The sequence below is a fragment of the Lampetra fluviatilis genome, chromosome 7, assembly GCF_964198595.1.
Source record: "Lampetra fluviatilis chromosome 7, kcLamFluv1.1, whole genome shotgun sequence".
Lineage (NCBI taxonomy): Eukaryota > Metazoa > Chordata > Hyperoartia > Petromyzontiformes > Petromyzontidae > Lampetra > Lampetra fluviatilis.
The window spans coordinates 2,085,692-2,105,318 of NC_136281.1; the positions used below are offsets into that span (position 1 = coordinate 2,085,692).

The 19,627-nt window shown below is 52.9% G+C and overlaps 1 protein-coding gene across 1 annotated transcript; it reads left to right on the forward strand.

The window, feature by feature from the left end:
• The first annotated feature begins 1,456 nt into the window (after positions 1–1,456).
• PROX1 (prospero homeobox 1) lies at positions 1,457–13,444 on the forward strand. The gene is made up of 5 exons (XM_078858138.1): positions 1,457–1,802; positions 3,835–5,671; positions 9,299–9,430; positions 10,459–10,650; positions 12,844–13,444. The coding sequence occupies exons 2-5, from the start codon at positions 3,950–3,952 to the stop codon at positions 13,027–13,029; spliced, it is 2,232 nt and encodes a 743-aa protein (XP_078714264.1). The 5' UTR covers positions 1,457–1,802; positions 3,835–3,949; the 3' UTR covers positions 13,030–13,444.
• The last annotated feature ends 6,183 nt before the right edge of the window (positions 13,445–19,627 follow it).

Genomic DNA, 19,627 nt, shown 5'->3' on the forward strand with positions numbered 1-19,627 from the left:
CTGTTACGAGCGAGTCTTTCTTCCGTGTAACCGGGCCACCTTTGTGAATGCCGCCAGCAGTTCGGTTTTCCCTACTCATTTACAACACTGTACGGTAATTACAGATCCGCGCTTGTGGAGGCGAGCGGGTGGCTCGTCCTATGTAGCGTGACCTTGTTTAGGGGGGGACAATAAACATTGAGGGGTAGAGGATCGACAGGGGTTGTCAAAGTTCTATGTTAGAGAAAGGGGTTTCAGCCGGTCCTACATTGTCGTCTTTTGGTTTCACACGTAGACTTTCGTGACCAATATACATGAAGGGGTTGGATCGCGTATGTGTCAAACCCGCAACCACCCGAAATGTACAATTGTACAATTACATTTGCAAATGTCGGTTTACTCTCCAACACACCGGTGTGCTGAACTACTAAGGAATTGCCTGTTTTGTTTACATGTCAAACACCTTGCTAATAAGCTGTCGGGTGGTTGCGGGTTTCACGACATTTATCTTTACGCGACGATCTAACCCAACAACAACAACAAAAAAACCTGGATTTTATTCATGAGCCCACGCTCAGACTTCACGTGATAGCGTCGGCAGGAGGGAGAGCGTTTAGTTCCCTCTACTGAAGGCCACCACGTGGACCGGAGCGTGGGGCTTATTGAAAAAAACCCAACGTGGTCGATGTCTCTAACAAGAGTCTAGGAGACACTGGTGGTGGTGGCCCCTCTCCCTGGCTACCCCCCCCCTCTCCCTGGCTACCCCCCCCCCTCTCCCTGGCTACCCCCCCTCTCCCTTGCTACCCCCCCCCTCTCCCTGGCTACCCCCCCTCTCCCTTGCTACCCCCCCCCTGTCCCTGGCTACCCCCCCCCCTCTTCCTGGCTACCCTCCCTGGCTACCCCCCCTCTCCCTTGCTACCCCCCCCCTCTCCCTGGCTACCCCCCCTCTCCCTGGCTACCCCCCCCTCTGCCTGGCTACCCCCCCCCCCCTCTGCTTGGCTACCCCCCCCTCTCCCTGGCTACCCCCCCCTCTCCCTGGCTACCCCCCCCCCCCCCTCTGCCTGGCTACCCCCCCCCCCTCTGCCTGGCTACCCCCCCCTCTCCCTGCCCCCCCCCCCCTCTCCCTGGCCCCCCCCTCTCCCTGGCTACCCCCCCCTCTTCCTGGCTACCCCCCCTCTTCCTGGCTACCCCCCCCTCTTTCTGGCTACCCCCCCCCCTCTTCCTGGCTACCCCCCCTCTCCCTGGCTACCCCCCTCTCCCTGGCTACCCCCCCCTCTGCCTGGCTACCCCCCCCTCTTCCTGGCCCCCCCCTCTCCCTGGCTACCCCCCCCCCCCTCTTCCTGGCTACCCCCCCCCCCTCTTTCTGGCTACCCCCCCCCCCTCTTTCTGGCTACCCCCCCTCTCCCTGGCTACCCCCCCCCTCACCCTGGCAACCCCCTCTTCCCTTTACATAGCCACGCCTTCGAAACCCCGCCCCCTCGATATTGGCTCCACCTCCACGCCCCCTGGCCCCGCCCCCTGGCCCGACTCCACCTCCTCGAAGCCACGCCCCCTGACCGCACTGTACTCCCTGGCGCCCGGCGCGGAGCCTCAGAGCTCGGAATCCGTGGGCCGGGGTCACCAAGCGGCGAGCCGAGAAGCAGGGAGCCACGAGCCCAGGAGCCGGGAGACACGAGCAGAGAAGCCGGGAGCCAGGAGCCGGGATCCAGGACCCTGAGTCTGGAGTCCAGAGGCGGGAGCTCAGAGCCTCGGGAGCCCCTTCAGCCAAGTGCCGAAGTGCTGCGTCTACCCCGGGGAGGCTCTCGTCGCCCTCGTCGCGACAGGTAAAGGTGCGGAGCGAGCCCAGGGGAGACGGGGAGGGAGAGGCAGGGAGGGAGATGACGGGGGAGCGGGAGACGAGGAAGGGGGGGGGGCATCGGGAGAGGCAGGGAGATGAGACGGAAAAGGAGAGTCACGGAGCGGTGGGGGGGGTAACAGAGAGGGAGAAGCAGAGATGATAAGAGGGGGAGGGAGGCAGGGAGAGGGCCGGGAGGAGCGCCCCGTTCCCTTCATCCTCGTGGCGGGGCCGTCTCCTTTGTCCTCCGCGTCCTTTGTCTCCCCCGTGCGCGACTGACGTCTCCACGTCTCACCGTGACCCTCACTTTCACCGTGACCCCCCCACCACCCCGACTCTACCTTAACCCCGCCTTAATCGTTAGTAATCAACGCCCCAGCTCAACCCGGACGCCGACTCTTTAACTCTACAGTGTATCCTTCTTCATCCATGACTTTCTCCGAACTCCCACCGTAAAATCCTCACCCCGGGGGCCACGATCGCGGCGTGAGTTTGGAGCTCGCGAGCGGTGTCCCTACGCTGCGTGCTCCTCCTGGGGCTCTGCCGTGAGCAGGGGGGTGGTGGGGGTGGTGGTGGTGGCTGGCGTCTGCGTGCGAGTGTCTGTCATAATGAGCGGTGTCGTGATTGTTGCCGCGCCCAGTAATTCCCACCAAATTGCATGATGACGGCCACCTAATCACAGCCGCGCGCCGTGTTTAATTGCCACTTGATGGGATCGCCCACGTGTGCGCTCGCCTGGGCGCGCTGCTGCGTAGCCTCGCGTCCTTTAAAAGAGTTTTGTTGGGACATTTTGTGGTCCCAGGGTCCCGGGGGTTCCAGGGTCTCCAGGGTCTCAGGGTCCCGGGGGTTCCAGGGTTCAGGGTCCCAGGGTCTCCAGGGTCCCAGGGTTCCAGGGTCCCAGGCAGGGTCCCGGGGTCCCGGGGGTCCCAGGGTCCCATGGTCCCAGGGTCCCATGGTCCCAGGGTCCCAGGGTCCCATGGTCCCAGGGTCCCATGGTCCCAGGGTCCCAGGGTCCCAGGGTCAGGGTTTATTTGGCGAGGACGGGAAGCGGCCGGTCGCATCAAAGCCACGACGCGTCGTTTGGGTGTGGGGGGGGAGAACGAGGCGCGCACAGATCGTTCAAGAAGGGCGCTTCTGTCGGCTTGGTGGTGGTGGTAGGGAAGAAGGGAAGGGGTTGGGGGGAGGGGGTTGGGGGGGAGGGGGGAGGGGGCCGGCCTCTGTCCCCACATCCCGTTATGAGCGCCGCGCTGGGCAGACGCGCGCCTCCGCGGAAGCGCGTTGGGGTCACGGCGCCGCACGTCGCGTTTCCAATGCGCCACACAGGAGATGTAAATCTTGCTTTTCCCATCTCCCTCGAGTTAGCATCCTGGGACACGAGTGCTGCCGCGTGCGTGACGGGGTTGGGGGGGGGGGCACGGACCCCATTAAGCCGCGCCAGCTGGATGGGCGGCTCAGGACTTGGTTCCCGTGCCTCTCTCTCCCCAGGGCTGGGCTAATGGGGAATCCATCGTGAGGTGCAACAAGGCTGAGCAGCCTCCTAGCCGCAGGGGCTCGGCTGACTCAATCGCCACCTCCCCCACCACACCCCCCCCCCCGATCCAAATGGAGTGAATCTCGGTACGGTACTTTGAATATGCTTCACAACAAGACGGTGTCACACTGGACGCTAGCACCCTGGCCCCGGGCTTCGAGCTGTTGCTGCCAAATGTTTAGTAATGACGGTGTCAGGTTGAGCGGTTGCTGTCCCTGCCGAGCCAACGATGTTGCTTCCTCGACTGCATGCTTATTATCTATTGTTCGAGTTTAAAATATTGCAATTCTGAATATGCAATTGACTTGGAAATCCCATTTTTAAAGAGTTATTTTGAATATAAAATGTTCAATATTCATGGTTGTAGAAAACAGATGTGATACCTGAAATGGCTTTACCGGAGCTTGCATTGCCTGGTTACAATTTGAAATTCTGTGTTATTGCAGTGAGAGCATCACTCACCAAATCCCTCTGTATTTGTTTTTCTCAGCGATGCTGCTTTGATGCAGTGATCACTCGACGCCTGTGCTGTTCAGTGATGCACTAGAGCATCCGGGAAGAGCGACGCGTGGAACGTGAGCGTGGGGAGGAGGCCCTCGGCGCCCATGAGTGTGGTGCTGCCCAGCCCCGAGGGCAATGCCCCTGACGGCACCAGGGAGGCGGCCGCGGGCTCCACCATTCTGGATCAGCTGCTCCGCACAACAGAGCCTGCTTCACCTGGACACCTCGGCACCGCACTCCTCAAGCGCTGCGCCAGCAGTGGAAGCAACTCTTCACTGGTGCCAGGCGCAGTGTGCAGGAAGCGGCATGGCTCCGAGGGCACCGAGCGCCAGGGAAGTGACTCGGGCCAGGAAAGAGGATCGCCTGTGGGCAACCGGCCCCTGGATGAGCACCTCCAGGCCAAGCGCGCCCGCGTTGAGAGCATCATCCGTGGCATGAGCCACTCTCCACTGGGCGTTGGCACCGTTTGCCGTGGGGAGAGGGATGACGAGACGTGCATCGCTGCAGGAGAGAGGCCCTGTCCCTCAGACTTGACAGAGGAGCCAGGGGGACCCCCCCACCCTCCGAGGTCGAGTCCCCAGAGCCAAGGCCCTCACCTACCAACATCACAGCAACAGCGAGAGAACAAGCGTAAGCAACGCCTACCCCAGCAACAGAGCCAGGGCTCTCGGGGGACACGTCGGTCCCGGCAGGGCAGCAGGCAGACAGGGGAGCAGTGTGCCGAGGAGAGGCGGCGCCTGAAGCAACAGCTGGAGGACCTACAGAGGCAGCTGCGCCAGCTGCAGGAGAAGTTCTTCCAGGTGTACAGCAGCAGCAGCGACTCCGAGTTGGAGGACCACACTGGAGAGGACTCTGCAGATGAAAGTGCGTCTATGCGGGTAGGGAGGCACTCTCAGCTTCGCGCCCCCTTGCGCGAGGCTGCCGATTATTTCGACGATGCTCGCCATTGTTCCCGGACAGCAGTGAATGATTGCAGGTTTGAGGCAAATGACAGGATTCACACAAAGTGTCCCTCAAGAAACAGAGTGGAGAATGGACAGAGGATGCACAATGACCTCCTGAAAGAGGATGGAGATGACTTTGCAGAGGCTCTTAAGAACGGGCTCCATGGTGCTGTGTCTCAGGTGGTGGACTCGGTTGTGCGGATGTTCTCAGCGAAACCACACAGTCCCCGACTAACCACGGCTCCCCTACAGCTGAAGACCTCACTGGTGGGGAGGCCCACAACGAACGGGGAAAGGCACGATGTCAAGACTAACAACCGCCTCTCACAGTGCCTAAGTGATGTCCTGGGCAGAAGCTTGGACGATAGGCCCTTTCACGTCACAGCCAATGCAACAGAAGGTTATGTAGACCAGACGGAGGCCCTTCCACTGGTTGTACGAAAGTCCTACTCTGAAGGGCGATCCTCCAAGGGTGCACTGTTTGGTAATCACCACTCTGATGGCCTCCCGCTGCTCTGCTCGCCGGGCTTCCCCGGCTCTTCGCTGCACCACCTCAGGCTGCCCCTTCCTCTGCTCTCCTCGCTGCCCAAGCCCCTGTGTGAGCCAGGCGGCACAGCCACTAAGGAGGGCATGGGGAGCACTCGTAAGGATGATGGGGGCCTGTCTCCAGTGCTTCTGGATCTTGCCAAAGACTTGCCAGGGAGGGCACAGTTTCTAGGAGAGCCACCAAGTAACACTGGGCTGGTAGGAGGGCCTCCCATCGCTGCCACATCTCCAACCTTGACCAGCAGCTCTGGGGATGGTCTCTCCACTTCACTGGTGAAGTCTGAGTGCGGGGACCTGCAGGACACCAGCGACGTCTCCCCCTATGCCACCACCACCGTATCCTTCAAAGCCTCAGCGAGCAAACTTGGTCTGCTTAGTCACACATGTGCACTCGCGCAATTTACCGCATGTCCGTGGGTGAACTTGCGCGGTTGTGAAACTATCCCCATCCATCTGTCGCTCTCTCCCCACTCGCTTCCACTACCCCCTTACCACTCCCCTAAACTTCGTGGCCTATCATATGTATGTACTGATGATCTATTCATGCACACATCGCTTATCGAGTTCAAGGGTACCCCTGGTTAGTGTTGTTAATCGAAGATATGCAGAATTTGCATGCTCGTCCATCAAAAGGGCAATGACAATTACCGTTCATTTGATTCAAAATTGATTTCTTTGGTGCTTGAAGCTAATCGGCACAGCATGAAATGCATGCGTCTATGAGCGAAGCCTTGGCTGACACATTGAGATTTCTGGGTGATATGTTCAGCTGCACTTGTTGGCATGACAACCAATCGCTTCACATTTTTCTCATCTGAGGTTGCGCGAGTAGATGGTGACGGCAGGATAGGAGGCTGGTAGCGAGGTGGGAGAAGAATAAGAGGTTTTGGGAGTGCTTGTGAAATTCACCTTTTTAACAATTTGTTTGGTTTAATTCCTGATATGTCAAGGCACGGATTTTATCATATTTGGGATGTCACTTGCTGTTATAGTGTCAGTGATTGTTGATGTCAGTTGCATTAGATTCATACCTTTGTCTAAACTAATGAAAAATGTATCCACAGCCCCAAGGGGCCATCCGGAGGTTTTTCATCTCCTACTATGGAGACTTGAGACAACATCGAGGCAGCATTAGTCATCATTTCAGTCAAAGGAATTAATGTTTGAGCAACGTAATAAACATGTCATCAGTGTGAAACGCACAGCCTGGAGTAGAAGTATCCGTATGTGTACGAGTCACCCGTGGCCAAGACGTAGCCCATGAGTTGTTCAGTGACGGGCGCTGCATATAATCCTCTTGTTGGGTGACACGAGGAATCTTCATGTCACTTGACTTGGTTATGTACAGAACAGTAGCACATAATTACAGTTGTGCAATTTTAGTCACAATCCCACCTGACTTGGGTGAGCAGATCATTATTGTAGGAATTAGCGTGAAAATAATTTAAAAGTAAACTTTTGCCTTTTTGGGTTGGAAATTCTAGAATCCCAATATACCAGAAATTGCATTCTGTCCAGGCAAGTGTGCTTACATTTACAGTGAATTAGGAATGTTAGTATTGGGACAACGTTGGACAATTTTAGACATGACTCGGAAAAGGGCTTCCCTGCCAAAATGATGAATCTTTGTTTGTCCAGTGAATCATCTAGACATTGTGTTTTGTATACCCCATATGTATACACAACACGCTGTCTGTGTACACAGTACACACAATACACATTCCAAGGTGAGCTCTTGGGAATTGTACTTTGTTTGAGAGTGACCTAGAGTAGTACGAGTGGGTTTTGCGAGTGTTGATGTGAAACGGGGCCTGCCAGTGTTGAGTTCTTGTCTTTGGCGGAAGAGCCGTGGCTGCTGAGCACCCATCCACGGGGCTCTTGGCCTAGCCGCATGGTAATTCAATCCTGCTATAATGAGTTTGAACTCGACCTCGTACATGGGGCTATTTCCATGCTCCACATGAGTCCCTTGGCAAGCCCTTGGCAGGGCCATTCTTCACACGGAGGCTGAACCTGCCTCCCCCAGGTGTGCTGGAGCGGTCCAAGTTAAGACAGAATGACTCTTCCTTTCCGAATGCTTGAGAGATGCAGAAATGTCTTCAGCGAATTGACCGAAGTGGAATGACTAAGGCTTGCGAGGATGTTGTGGAGTCGATCAAGACCTCGGGCTTGGCTTGAACTGTGGAGGCGGAGGTCAGCGTGGCCATGACTGCACTGTGAGAAGCGTTTGTCACTCGATGAATCTCAAGCACTCTGTTCCCCCACCCCCATCATCCTCCCTTTCTTGGTTCCAGCCTCCTGCACCTGCTCCTGTGTCTCGGGTTACACCATTTTCATTGTTTGCTTTATCTTCCTGGCAGAGCACGGGGTGGAGCTGCTGTCTTTTGTGTTCAGCGCACAGGAAAAGAGCACCCACCCTCCCTGCCTGCCTGCGAAATTGACTGTTTTCCTTATCTCCCGATGTTTATCATTTTATTCATAAACCTCAGTCTCTCCCCACACCCACACTCGTCGATGGCCTTGAAAGGGCAAAGATTATGATCGTTGTACTTTGCGCTTAAAGATCATGGCTATTTGCCTGTTCTTTGGGCATGCCGCGCATGTATCCGTCTGTGTGGCTTGCGGCTCCCCATGTCGCTATCCCAGTGTGGTGGACTCACCCTGACGCTTGCTGACATTGACTGCCACAGTGCCCTTCCACAGTTAGGGGTCCAGTTCTCCAGAGTGTGCTGCTCATGTCTCAGAGCAACATTGTTTATAGAGCAACATGGCTCCCCCCAGACACCAGTGCCTCTGGGCGACTGAACGGGCGCTGCGTGGGAGTTGTCCGTGTTGTCGGCGTTAGCCATCGGAGTGAATTTGTGCTTCACGCTACTCGTGAACGGAAGATGATGGGTTTCGACCTCACCTGTCAGATGCAATTGAGGTCTTAAGGCTCCACATGTGCTTGCTGGAGAACAGAAACCGAACTACTATTGATTCATCTTCGTCCAGTGCTTCCTGCAAAGCCTGGAGGCTAAGTGTAGCATCGGTTGGCACTCATGGTCACGTGTCCCAACAGCTCATTATATACTCGTGAAATGAATTCTCAGTTCACAGCAGATGTGGGTGTGAGTGTGAAGGCCACCATGCACAGTTTTGTGCCTTGGTGTCTGGAGCTGGTTTGGCTCGGGAGTCGTAAATCTGTAGGTCCCACAACCCCACGGGGACCGCTCGTGATGGAGCCACGCCTCCTGCGGCAGCATCTGTTCCTCCTGACCTCACAATGCGAGCCCTGTATGGCATCGTTTTAAAAACCTTCAGAATGCTTACAGCGTAAAACGGGTAAACTAATATATGCCATAACGTTATGCCAATTACGCAGTCGTGTGGTTTTTATTATTCGTGTGGATATTGTAAAGTGCTAAGCTTGGTGTTTTTGTTGAACGTAGAAGGAATTCTTCGGCATGAGCCCATGGCCTGCTCGCCTAATGCAGAGTGGAGCCTGACTTGCGGCAGTCTCAGCCCTGCTCGTAATCGGCAGTGGAGGTGGTGAAGCCGGCTCACGTGGGCGCGCGGGTTATGACTCGAGCCATGCAGCAGCTGCGTCATGACCTTGGGTTTCGTCACATGAAGGCGACGCATGACTGAGTACATGTATTCCTGTGTGTACGTGCTTGCGTGCATTCAGCTGTTGATGGGAGTAATTATCCTGAGCCTTTTCAGGCTGACAGAGGGGGGAGGCCTTTGAGTGCACGCGTGTGACCCGAGCCCACGTTGTTACAGGTGCAATTAATTGCTATGAATGCATAGCATGCTCGTGTTGGTGATGATGCTTGTGAGGACGATGAAAACATAATTAACGTGTGATAATGGACACTCATAATGAAGGACACGCAATGAAGATGGCGAGTGCACGTGATGATGAAACTGCGAGTGTCGCCCCGGGTTCCTCTGTGCTCCTTGACGAGAGGCCCTGTTCAGGACGGCCTCATGGTCCAGCCCCTGCTGCAGGAGGGCCTCACTCCGCACCACCTCAAGAAGGCCAAACTCATGTTCTTCTACTCGCGCTATCCCAGCTCCAACATGCTCAAGCTTTACTTCCCGGATGTCAAGGTCAGCCGCGTCTGAACCAGCAATCACCATAGCAGCAGCAGCGACTGCTACCATAACCACAACATGTCTACTTCGCCATTTCTAGTTTTATATACGTGTTGGTGGGGGGGGAGTGGGAATAGTGTGATGTACCATGATAATACGCAGATGGGACAAGTCTCGCCGCTGGAGTGTGAGGCGACGGTACTTGGTTTTCAAGGGACGGTTGAGTGGGGTTTGTTTTTGCTACATATCCTGTGACTCATGTACCCCTTGTGCCTTCACGGGCCCTAGGTGGGGACGTCCTGCTTGACCTCCCCGTATCTCAATGTTCGTACCGTTGTTTGGCTGTGTTTCGCCTTGCTGCTGTGGATCTGCATTCAAATGATCTGTAATTGTTTCAGTTAGCTGTGCCTGTGTGCCCTACTCCCTGTCTTTGCTGATCCTGATCTCTGAGTATGTGCTGGTTACTGGCGTGTGTGTGGGTGTGTATGCTGGTTTCCCGATTATATGTGATGATCTGGCTGTGAGATTGTGTGCTGATCTCTGCTCACTGGCCTCCTTGTGTGAGCTTGTCTCCTTGTGTACTGGTGGTGTCTCTGTGTGCTTGTTTCCCCGTGTGCGCTGATTGTTCACGTTAAGAATTAAACTTGAGCATTACCCCCCCCTCCCCCATCTGGTAGCACTGCTCTATTTTCCTGCATCCCCAAAGCCATCGCTTAATGAGGCTAAATCATCGACAGATGCTGTCCGTGTCTCACTGGTGACAATGGGTCAGTGTAGCAGATGCACGTCATGGGGGAGTTGGTGGGCTTGTGTTTGACCGTGTGCATGTTGCAGGTGTGTTTTCTTGGAAATAAGCTTGACATTCTTGTACCTACGATTGGCACGGTTGGCTGCATTTGGTGCAAAAGATGCTCAACATACATAAATAATAATTTAACAAGTAAAAATATGAAAGAAGTGGTATCAATTAGCCAAAATGTGCAAGCACTTCAGACAACACCGAGTAGTGAGTCACAGAAGCGTGCATGGTGTCTGTGGTGCAGTTTAACAGGTGCACGACGTCGCAGCTCATCAAGTGGTTTAGCAACTTCCGCGAGTTCTACTACATCCAGATGGAGAAGTTTGCACGCGCTGCGGTGACCGAGGGGCTTGACGGGGAGACGCTGGGCGTCACTCGCGACTCCGAGCTCTTCAAGGCGATCAACGCTCACTATAACAAGTCCAACGATTTCCAGGCAAGCGCGTTCATCGGCACGCGCACGTGAACCAGTGCACCCCTGTGCGGGCATGCACGCGCGGCACACCGACTATAGTCCATACGCAGTGACTCGTGACCCACGGGACGCACCACGGCCATTGTGGATGGGCGCCCGGCACTTCGATTCCAGTGTAGAAACATCCGCGGGCAGTGCTGGCCAAGGTGGGGCTCTGATAGGTGGTTGGATTAACCTCAAGTTTACAGCAGGTGGGCATCCTTGGGGGTACAAAAGCAGCCATGTGAATTTAAATACGCATTGAGCATGGTGAGAGGCACGCAGTGTGGTGAGACACTCTTGTGCCCAAGGCCACGTGGGTGCTCCACTGACGTTGAGCCGGTGCTTGTGCCGTTCGTCCCATAGGAGACGCATACAGCAGCTGCTGAGCCATGGCTTCTCCCCTCCCTGGTCACCTGCACATCATCTGTATGCGAGTAGTTCGTATAGATGATGTGCAGATGTCCAGCAAATTGCACACTGATCTGCCGAGAGTGGGCATGTGTTGTGATGCCTTCTAAAGCTTCTCTCTGTAGAGGTTTGTGAGTGAGCGCTATGGCTATTGGTCTGCTTTTGAAGGCCTTGTGTTATGGGAAAGCAGAGCCTACATAGCCTCCTCAAAATAACTTCCTGTTGAGAAATCCATTACACTAATAATAATATTTTACATTTATTTGTAAGGTACCTTCCACTAATGTCTCAAGGCGCCTATTTTGTATGCCCGTTACTCAGTGTCCGTCACTGAAAAGGACATTTCTTATTTCTTTCCGGCAGCACCACTGCACTAACCAGTACCCACTCGCTACACATAACCAGACGATAACATTAGTCAGAGTTCCATTAGAGGATGCGGCGCTGCAAGGGGACAGTTGCTTACCCTGCCACGTGTTTTCGCTGCGGGTTCACAAAGGGGAGACGAGCGTTTGCGGAGTGGCATCAGATGCCCTGGGAGGGTAATCGATGGCTCTTCAAAGGCTCAATGAGAGGGGAGTTTGGGGGTTCCCCTTGCTGGGTGCGCTTCCAGTTCTTGGAGCCGAGCACGGTGTGCTGAGGGCCCTTGGTGGGACTCGGTACACGGACATTGAAGGCAGCTCTGGGCTCCTAGGGGATGTCTGTTGAGAGCATCGGAGGCGGGGGAGGGGAAGGGGGGGGGAGGGTGTCCGTCTACGCCCAGTGCAGTCTGCGGTGCTGTGCCGTGTCCACGGTTTTCCGCGATGAAAAGAGGAGGCAAAGAGCAGCGGGAACGCCCTGCCCCCGTGCCAGCGCTTGGCAGCCGCAGGCTCTGCAAGAGCGAGCGGAGTCTGCCTGGTTTTGTTTGAGCCATCTGCCGGTTGGGGCAGGAGCACAATGCAATGGGTCACTCGTGTGCTCTCAATTAAGAGTGCTGTCAGCTGGCCGCACTCCTGCTTCCACGCTCCTCTGCTTGTGTTTTTTTTTATCCCCTCTCCTTGCGTGAATTCACGTATTGTGGACAGGACCCACACAGCGATGATATGTTTAGATGTTAAGCCTAAAGTGTACATTATACTGATTAACGGGAGTATTGCTGTTCTGTACATTTTGTTTTTAAACCTGAGCATGCACTCGTGAATGATCGCGACTTTGTTATGTCGGGTTTTAGACGCGTTGGCAGTTTGACCTCCCAGCATTTATATTGTCCTGACTGCGTTGCTGTTCGTTTAAAACAATTGATTCCTTTTTCGGCTCGTTTCTTTGCTCCATTTGCGTCGATGTAACAGGAAAATATAGTACTGTAGATGCTCCACGTACGATTTGATGCGTGTTTTGTGGGCATGATGATCGATTTTTATAGGATGACTCAATGCGTCGTTAAGTGCCTAACAGCCTGAATACCCGTGTGTTTCAAAGGAGCCAAATTATTAGATGCCGAATAAGCAAGAGGAGCGATTGGTTGCAGAAAACAACGTAACGTTGTTATGTGTAATGGTTTTATTGGTAGTAACCTGTTATCCTTCACTTATGTAAGAATACACATACAATCAACATCCTCATGATACTCAGCATCAAGCAATTTAAAGGATGAGTTTTTTGTGAATAGTAACAAGAAAGTGTTTTATTTTAACATTGTGACAACCCACGCCTATGTTTTGGGCTTGCGTGAGGGTTATCAGGCTGGATTTCGAGCCACTGATGATCTCGTATTGTGTGCCACAGGTGCCGGAGACCTTCCTGGAGGTGGCGGGGATCACCCTGCGAGAGTTTTACGCAGCCGTCAAGGCCGGCAGAGACGCAGACCCATCCTGGAAGAAATTCATCTACAAAATAATCTGCAAGCTGGACAGCCCTGTGCCCGAGGTCTTCCGCTCTCCATGCTGCCTGCAGGAGCTGCTGCAGGAGTGACGGAGAGGCGTTGCATCTCACCGTGCCACCTGCAGGAGGGAGCGATGCTGCGCTGCCTGCATTGCGAGCTGCTCCACTGTGCCGCCTCTCGCTGCCAAGCTCTGGAGCGGCACTCCCCAGCCCCCTCTCCGGCAAACATCCCAGTCGTAATCACCAAATACTCTGCTTTCCAAATGATTTTGGAGTTTTAAAAGTCGGTAACAATTATTATTAAATACTTAAGTAATGAGTATTCCTATGCTAGTCATAATAGTAATGATTACATTATGCCAGTAATACATAGTTGTTGTTGTTTCAGTAACAATGATGGACATTGCTACTTGCGGCAGTACAGAAGTGGACAAAGGGACTGGACATTGTGGGGAGGGGCAGGGCAGCAAGGGGTGGGGGAGGAAGCTGGGCAGCACGAAGAGGGACTGGGCAGCGACGGGAGGGGATGGGCAGTGAAGGGGAGGGACTGTGAATTACGGGGAGGGGCAGGGCATCCCTTGAGAGTTCGTCTGTAGCGACATGGGGAGGATAAATGCTTCAAACGCCATCTGCAGCTTCAAAACAAATCCATCCAAATCCGTTTTGTTTTGATGAGTAGTTTCTGAGATTGAGCTTAAATAATACATGCTTATTATAATTAGGCTAAGAACTGTGTATGTACTTTTTATATTGCTTCATCCCAGAGGCAGATCAGGCTGAGAACCCTGGATACCAATTCCCTGAGTCCTTCAATGACTTTAAAGTGCCATTGAAATTTTGGGGCTGGGTTAGGGGGTGGAGGAGGAAGAAAATTACACTTTTTTATCATTACGTTTTTAAGTCATTGCACGGGGCCCCTCAAAGTGAATGTGATTGACATTCTAAAGAAAAACCGTTCTAAGGAAGAACTTGAGTGCTGCATGTGGAGCTGTGAGCCTCATAGAAGGGGGCGCAGGCCACCCCCTGCCTGTTTCTAGTGTCTTGTGTGAGACCTCATTCCTCATGGTATAAGTCTCTCGCCTGGCTTTGAGACTCCAACCATGGTGAAACGGTGACCCTGCAGACAGCAATAACACTTGAGAGTGGCTGTTAAAGACCCGTGCGTTGTGAATGATTACCTGAGAAATGTATGTTTCTCATCTGTTGCACGCACGATGAGAATCGGGATCCGTGCGTATAAGCGTACGTGGTCTCGTACTCGTCTGGTGACCGACAGGCAGCAGACGAGCCCATGGCAGAGGTTGAGGAGGGGATGGCTCTGAAACTCGGGGCTGGGTTCTCAACACCCTCCATCGGTGCTCGCACAGTGGGCGGCAGTGAGCAATTGTCAGCTGTAGCGAGGGCGCTAAGGTGAGCATTTGGCAGATCCAGAAAAGGAACAAGCATTTCCTCATGAGATGGTTTTGAATTCATTGCGTGCAGGGAGCTCCGGCCACGAGCCTCTTGCTGCCCCGTGTCCCCCGGGCCGTGCAGCTTGGCTCCACTCGTCGATGTGCGTGCAGAGAACTGCCGCAGCACTTGGCCGTTCACACATTCCCCCTCTCAGGCCGCTGCCCATCCTCACCGGTGTGAAATTTCACCAGCCCCGTTGCTGGAGCCTGGGCAGGGATGGTCTGAATGGTCCATTATGTGCACAATTGCAGCCTTCATTGTTACATAAGTACGAAGCCAGGATATGGAAAATTAATGTACATGAGAAATGTGACCATGGTTTTCATGAAGGGGGACAGGTTTGGATGTGAGCCATGGCCTCTGGCTCAACGTTCCAGTGTTTCCCCATGTGCTTTCAACATATTAGCCATGAAAGCCAGTCCACTGAAACCATGAATGCGCCTCGTGGGAGCTAACTTTTTTGCAAGAAGATTTCTGTTTGATTCTCAGGACAACACACACGGTAAAGCCAGCACTGTGGCTATATTCGTGTGCTCATTTAATAATTTTGCCGTCATTGGCAGTATGTCCTGCTTTGTTCTGCTGTCCTTTGTGATGGGGCAAAGAGACGGATGCTAATCGGGTACGTAATTTATGCGTGGGAGTTTAGAATGTTTTATACCAATATCAGGAAAATGTGGTGTCTAGATTATCTACTACTGAACGCACGCACTGAGATATCACGAAAGTGGTCTGATACCATATATCAACAATTATGAAAAGACTGAACTATGGCATAAATATGTGTGCACCGCTCTGTGTATGTTGCCGCACACTTAACATGTTGACTCGGAGACGTGGTGAAGGCACTGTGGGCTCTGCATTTCGAGGAGCCTTTGTTTGGTCTCTTCAGGATGAGAGGCATTGAAGTGAGACTTCCGCCTAGCGCCACTGGCCCAAGCAGGTGTCGATGTTGCGTCGGCGCAGACTACACGCAGTTTTGTTATATTTTTACGCGTGACCAGAGTTTCACAATTCAAATGAAGTGTAGAGTTAGCGACTTTTTTAAAAGAACTGCTCCAAAGGGCCCGTGGTTAGGCGCCATGGTGGCCTTGTGCTCTGCATAGCGTCGCTGTGAACGGGGCCATCGAGTCGGCAGATCCGTTGCTGGATAATGGTGGCGTGCAGTGCTTTTGGTAGTCAGTAGGGACTCTGTAATTCAGGAGGAGCACGGGACTGGGGGTGGGAAGGGGTTCAGCAGCAAGCAGGGGGAACTGAGCATCCTGTCTTCACTGTAATGGATCAACAACCAAAGTCGTTTCCCCCCCCCATTCGAAATGCTTTTAAGACACTTGAGACATTTGATATTCACAGAGCAATTTTTATTTTGTAATAAAACGATGACTGATACATAATACGTACTCGGTAGGCTTGGAGACATTGCGCGTGTTGCCAAGAAAGTTGCTCACTTGCATTTCAACCCAGGCTTGCTGACAAGAGTTTAAACTACAGAGTCCAAAGCCGGGGAGTTTAATTTCCAGCTGTGTGCAGTGTGCTGTGGTGGACAAGGTGGGCATGTCCCACGCAGCACTTGTTTGCGTGAAGGCAAGTTCCACTTGTTTGGCATTGGAATAACATTCCTAGGTCAACAATAAGCAATGGAATTATTTTCTTGAATATTGCTGCGGTTATGACAACACTGACTGACTTAATAGTTATGCCACTGGTTTTGGTAATTTCGCACCTACCAGCTGTCGGCTGTGGGACTGTGCCTCCGTCATGCACGCCTGGAATGATGCGACTTTAACACGTGACTTTCGAGCCTTGGTTTCTCCTTGCGCAGGTGAACGAGACCACGAGGGTAAAGAAACGGGTGGCATCGTAGCTGTCATAGCTCCAGAAATGCGTGCAAGTGGCAGTGATAGGGCTCTGGCCGGTGGCGCAGTGGACGTGGAAGACGCTGAGCATGGGCACGGATGCTCCTGGATCAATGTCCAGAAACTGGGTTCACAAACGACAGTGCCTCGTGGTTCTGCAGCTGGCAGCGAGAGAGGCACCGATAGCCCCCACGTTTTGGAAATTCAAGCCTACCTTTACTCCAAACGGGGGAACACCTTCAACCTATGCCTGTCGCTACCATTCAACATTGGCGGCATTGTGTTTGAGGGCACGGCTTCGGTTCAAACGCTGCCTCTCGCGACAGAGGCAGGGACTCGGTCCGTGTTGGATAGATGCTCCGCCACATCCACACCTAATGGATCCTCCGCTGCATCAAGCTGTACGAATATGCAAGGGAGTGCAAGGTCTCTCTACCTGCCAGTGTTTGAGTTAAGAATTATTTAAATTAAGTGTCATGAGTTGGTTTTGTTGATATTTATTCCATCAGCAGATCGTCAAATGATTAGAATTTAGTTACGATTTAAAGTATACTTGATATGCTATAGTACTTATTTTCCATTGTGCTGGTGTTGTAAGTTATTTTACCTAATTTATTGTAATTTATTGTGGAAGGTAGACATTGTGATGGTGGTAATCTGCTCCGTTTTAGTTAGTTTTTATTTTTCCATTGGGTTTCCATTCAACGCTGGGTTGTGATGCAAGTCGGAGTGGGGATGCTGCTGCAGCCTTATCCAGACCACTGTCTCAGATACCCAACAACACCTTTCCCCGCGCCCGCACCGGGCAAGCATTCTGCCTTCTGTGCCTTTCATCGCAGCTGAATGTACCTGCAGCGCTGTTTAACTCCACGCAGCTTTTGTGCTCGATTACAAAACTCCGTTAATAAAACCCACTTTAGAGAACGCTTTGTTTCTGGAGTCGCAGTCCTCGCTGTCCCGAGTCTTCATTCGTCGAACTGGAGCAGCGGCTCGTGCCGGTGTAACAGGCCGTAGTATACCCCCAGGCCGTAGTCTACCCGGGGTTTAAACGGCCTAGGCTAGATCATACCCGGGTATATTATGGCCTAGGCCAAATTATACCCCTCTAGGCCAAATCATACCCCAATGATGGTAAGTGTTGAGCGATATACACATGAATTACTAAATTTTTCCAACATTTTATTTAAAACTGTAAACATAGACGTTTTACTCTTAGATTTTTCGGTAACGTCACGTAGGTAAAAAATGAAATAAAAATTAATAAAAATAAAATAATAAAAATCACGACGTTTCGGAGGCAACACAAGTCTCCGTCATCAGGTGGGACCAAATCGCATGAGCCTCCGAAACGTGATTTTTATTATTTTATTTTTATTTATTTTAATTTCATTTTTTACCTACGTGACTTTACCGAAAAAACTAAGAGTATGAATCCTTGCAGTCACGAAAGCTTCAAATCTATAACACAGACTTTGATTGCTTCAGCCAGAAAAAACTTATAACCCTAACCCTAAAAATGCTTAAATTGATCAAATTGAGATTCTTCCATTTATACGCTTTTTAGATATCGATTGAAGTTCGTTTGAACTTTCATATGGGGCATATTCTGTCCTGGAGGGGTATGGTCTGGCCCAGTCTAGTTGAAACCCCCGGGGGGTATAGTTTAGCCTAGGACACTTTATCCCCCCGGGTATACTCTAGCCTGGGCCAAACTATACCCGGGGTTAATCTGGGCAGGGGTTATTTTAGCCTGTGACACCGGGACGAGCGGTGTTCCCCGCAGGTGGACCGGATGGTGAGCGGTTCACTCGTGACGCAGACCATTTACGTTCGGTTCACTCGTTCCGACCGCAAAACGGTGTTGCCGTTGCGACTACAGGACCGGGCAAATCGCATGAGAACTTCCAGCATTGACATGTCACGCATTTGACACGCGTACCACAGCATTATCAGTAAAACTCGCGTTACCTGTGTTACACAGGTCTTCTCATGCCCTGCCCACCACAGTGGTATGTTTATCCAGATTCTGGCACATGTTGATAAGGCCTGGTCTCTAGGCGTGGCGAGGTCTTCTCTGCGGTGCATACACCGACACATACGTGTATTTGGCGGAATTCAGAGCTGGGTCAGGCAGTGCCCTTGGGTGACCCCACAAACATCGAGTTACAAAGTTTTGAACGTGCCGATTTTATCTTGCACAAATTCCAGTGTGGAGCAAATATTCGCACGTGTGCTGCTCCATTGCGCTTGGGAAGCATGGGCTGTTGAGGGGCTCATTTCAGAGTTTGCACCCCGACCCCCCCAGGGACAACCCCGCGACCTCACCCCCATAACCCCTCAACGCTCTGCGGAATATCCTGAAGAAGAAGCAGCAGCAGCAGGAGCAGGTACTGCTGAGCTGCTTCGCCGTGTGGCAGCCTGTTCAGCTCGCGTTGGGCTCCGAGGCGTTGCTTGTCCCTGAGGCTTCTACTTGTCGTCCTGTAAAGTCTCACAGCGGTGAGCGGCCACTCCAGACCGGGTTGGCTGTCCAAGCAGAGCTTGGGAGTCAAATCTACGAGGCCCCGTCTCCAAGTTGGGTCACAAGGCCATGCGGACTGCTGGGAAAAAAAAAGGACGGACACCTCGGTGAGGACGACTGGAGGTCAAAAGTGCTATTTTAACCTGGTCGGTGATTGATGGCGCTGGCAATCCGTGCTCCTCGTGTCACTGACATACTTTCCAAAGTCATTGCTTTCAGACACTTGAAGAGCAGGGCTCACGTGCTTCCCTCGGGGGCTCGCCTTGAATAACCACGTCCACGCTCTGCCCGAGTCTGAGAGGGGGTGCAAAAGAGACTGTCAGGGAGGGAGGGGGGTACAGGGGAGAATATGCCGGGGAGAGGGGGAGTAGCGGGAGAGTGCCTGGGAGGGGAAGCAGGAGAGATTATCTGGAAGGAGGGTGCAGGGTAGACTTTGTTAGGGAGAGGTGGAGCAGAGGCAGACGATGTCTGAGTGGGGGGGGGTGCAGGAGAGACTAATGGAGAGATGGATCAGGGAAGGCTGTGTGGAAGGGGGATCAGGAGAAGATTCATCAAGTCCCCACAGCCTCTAGGTACGCAGGGTTTTCTTTGAAATGTGAACTTGCATGTGTTCCAGATCTGTGCCTGGCTAAATAAGGGAGAGGGTTCATTGCGTGCTGTGAGTTTGTCCACACGCGCACGCTACTCCCAACCAAGGGTGGCACAGTCGGGGTTTTCACAATCGGTTTAAATTGTCTTTTCATATTAAACCCGATCATCTGAGATTGGGAGAAATCCGGTTTTATTGGCTCTAATTGCAGAACCACACTTCTCAACGATGGGCTTCATCCATTCCAAGCGAAGGAACTCACTGGCGCCCACG

Excerpts from the sequence above, each read along its gene's own strand:
- PROX1 (XM_078858138.1), top strand. The coding sequence starts at position 3,950 with ATGAGTGTGGTGCTGCCCAGCCCCGAGGGCAATGCCCCTGACGGCACC. Across the intron at positions 9,431-10,458 it reads TTTACTTCCCGGATGTCAAG|TTTAACAGGTGCACGACGTC; the intron begins GTCAGCCGCGTC and ends TCTGTGGTGCAG. Across the intron at positions 10,651-12,843 it reads ACAAGTCCAACGATTTCCAG|GTGCCGGAGACCTTCCTGGA; the intron begins GCAAGCGCGTTC and ends TGTGTGCCACAG.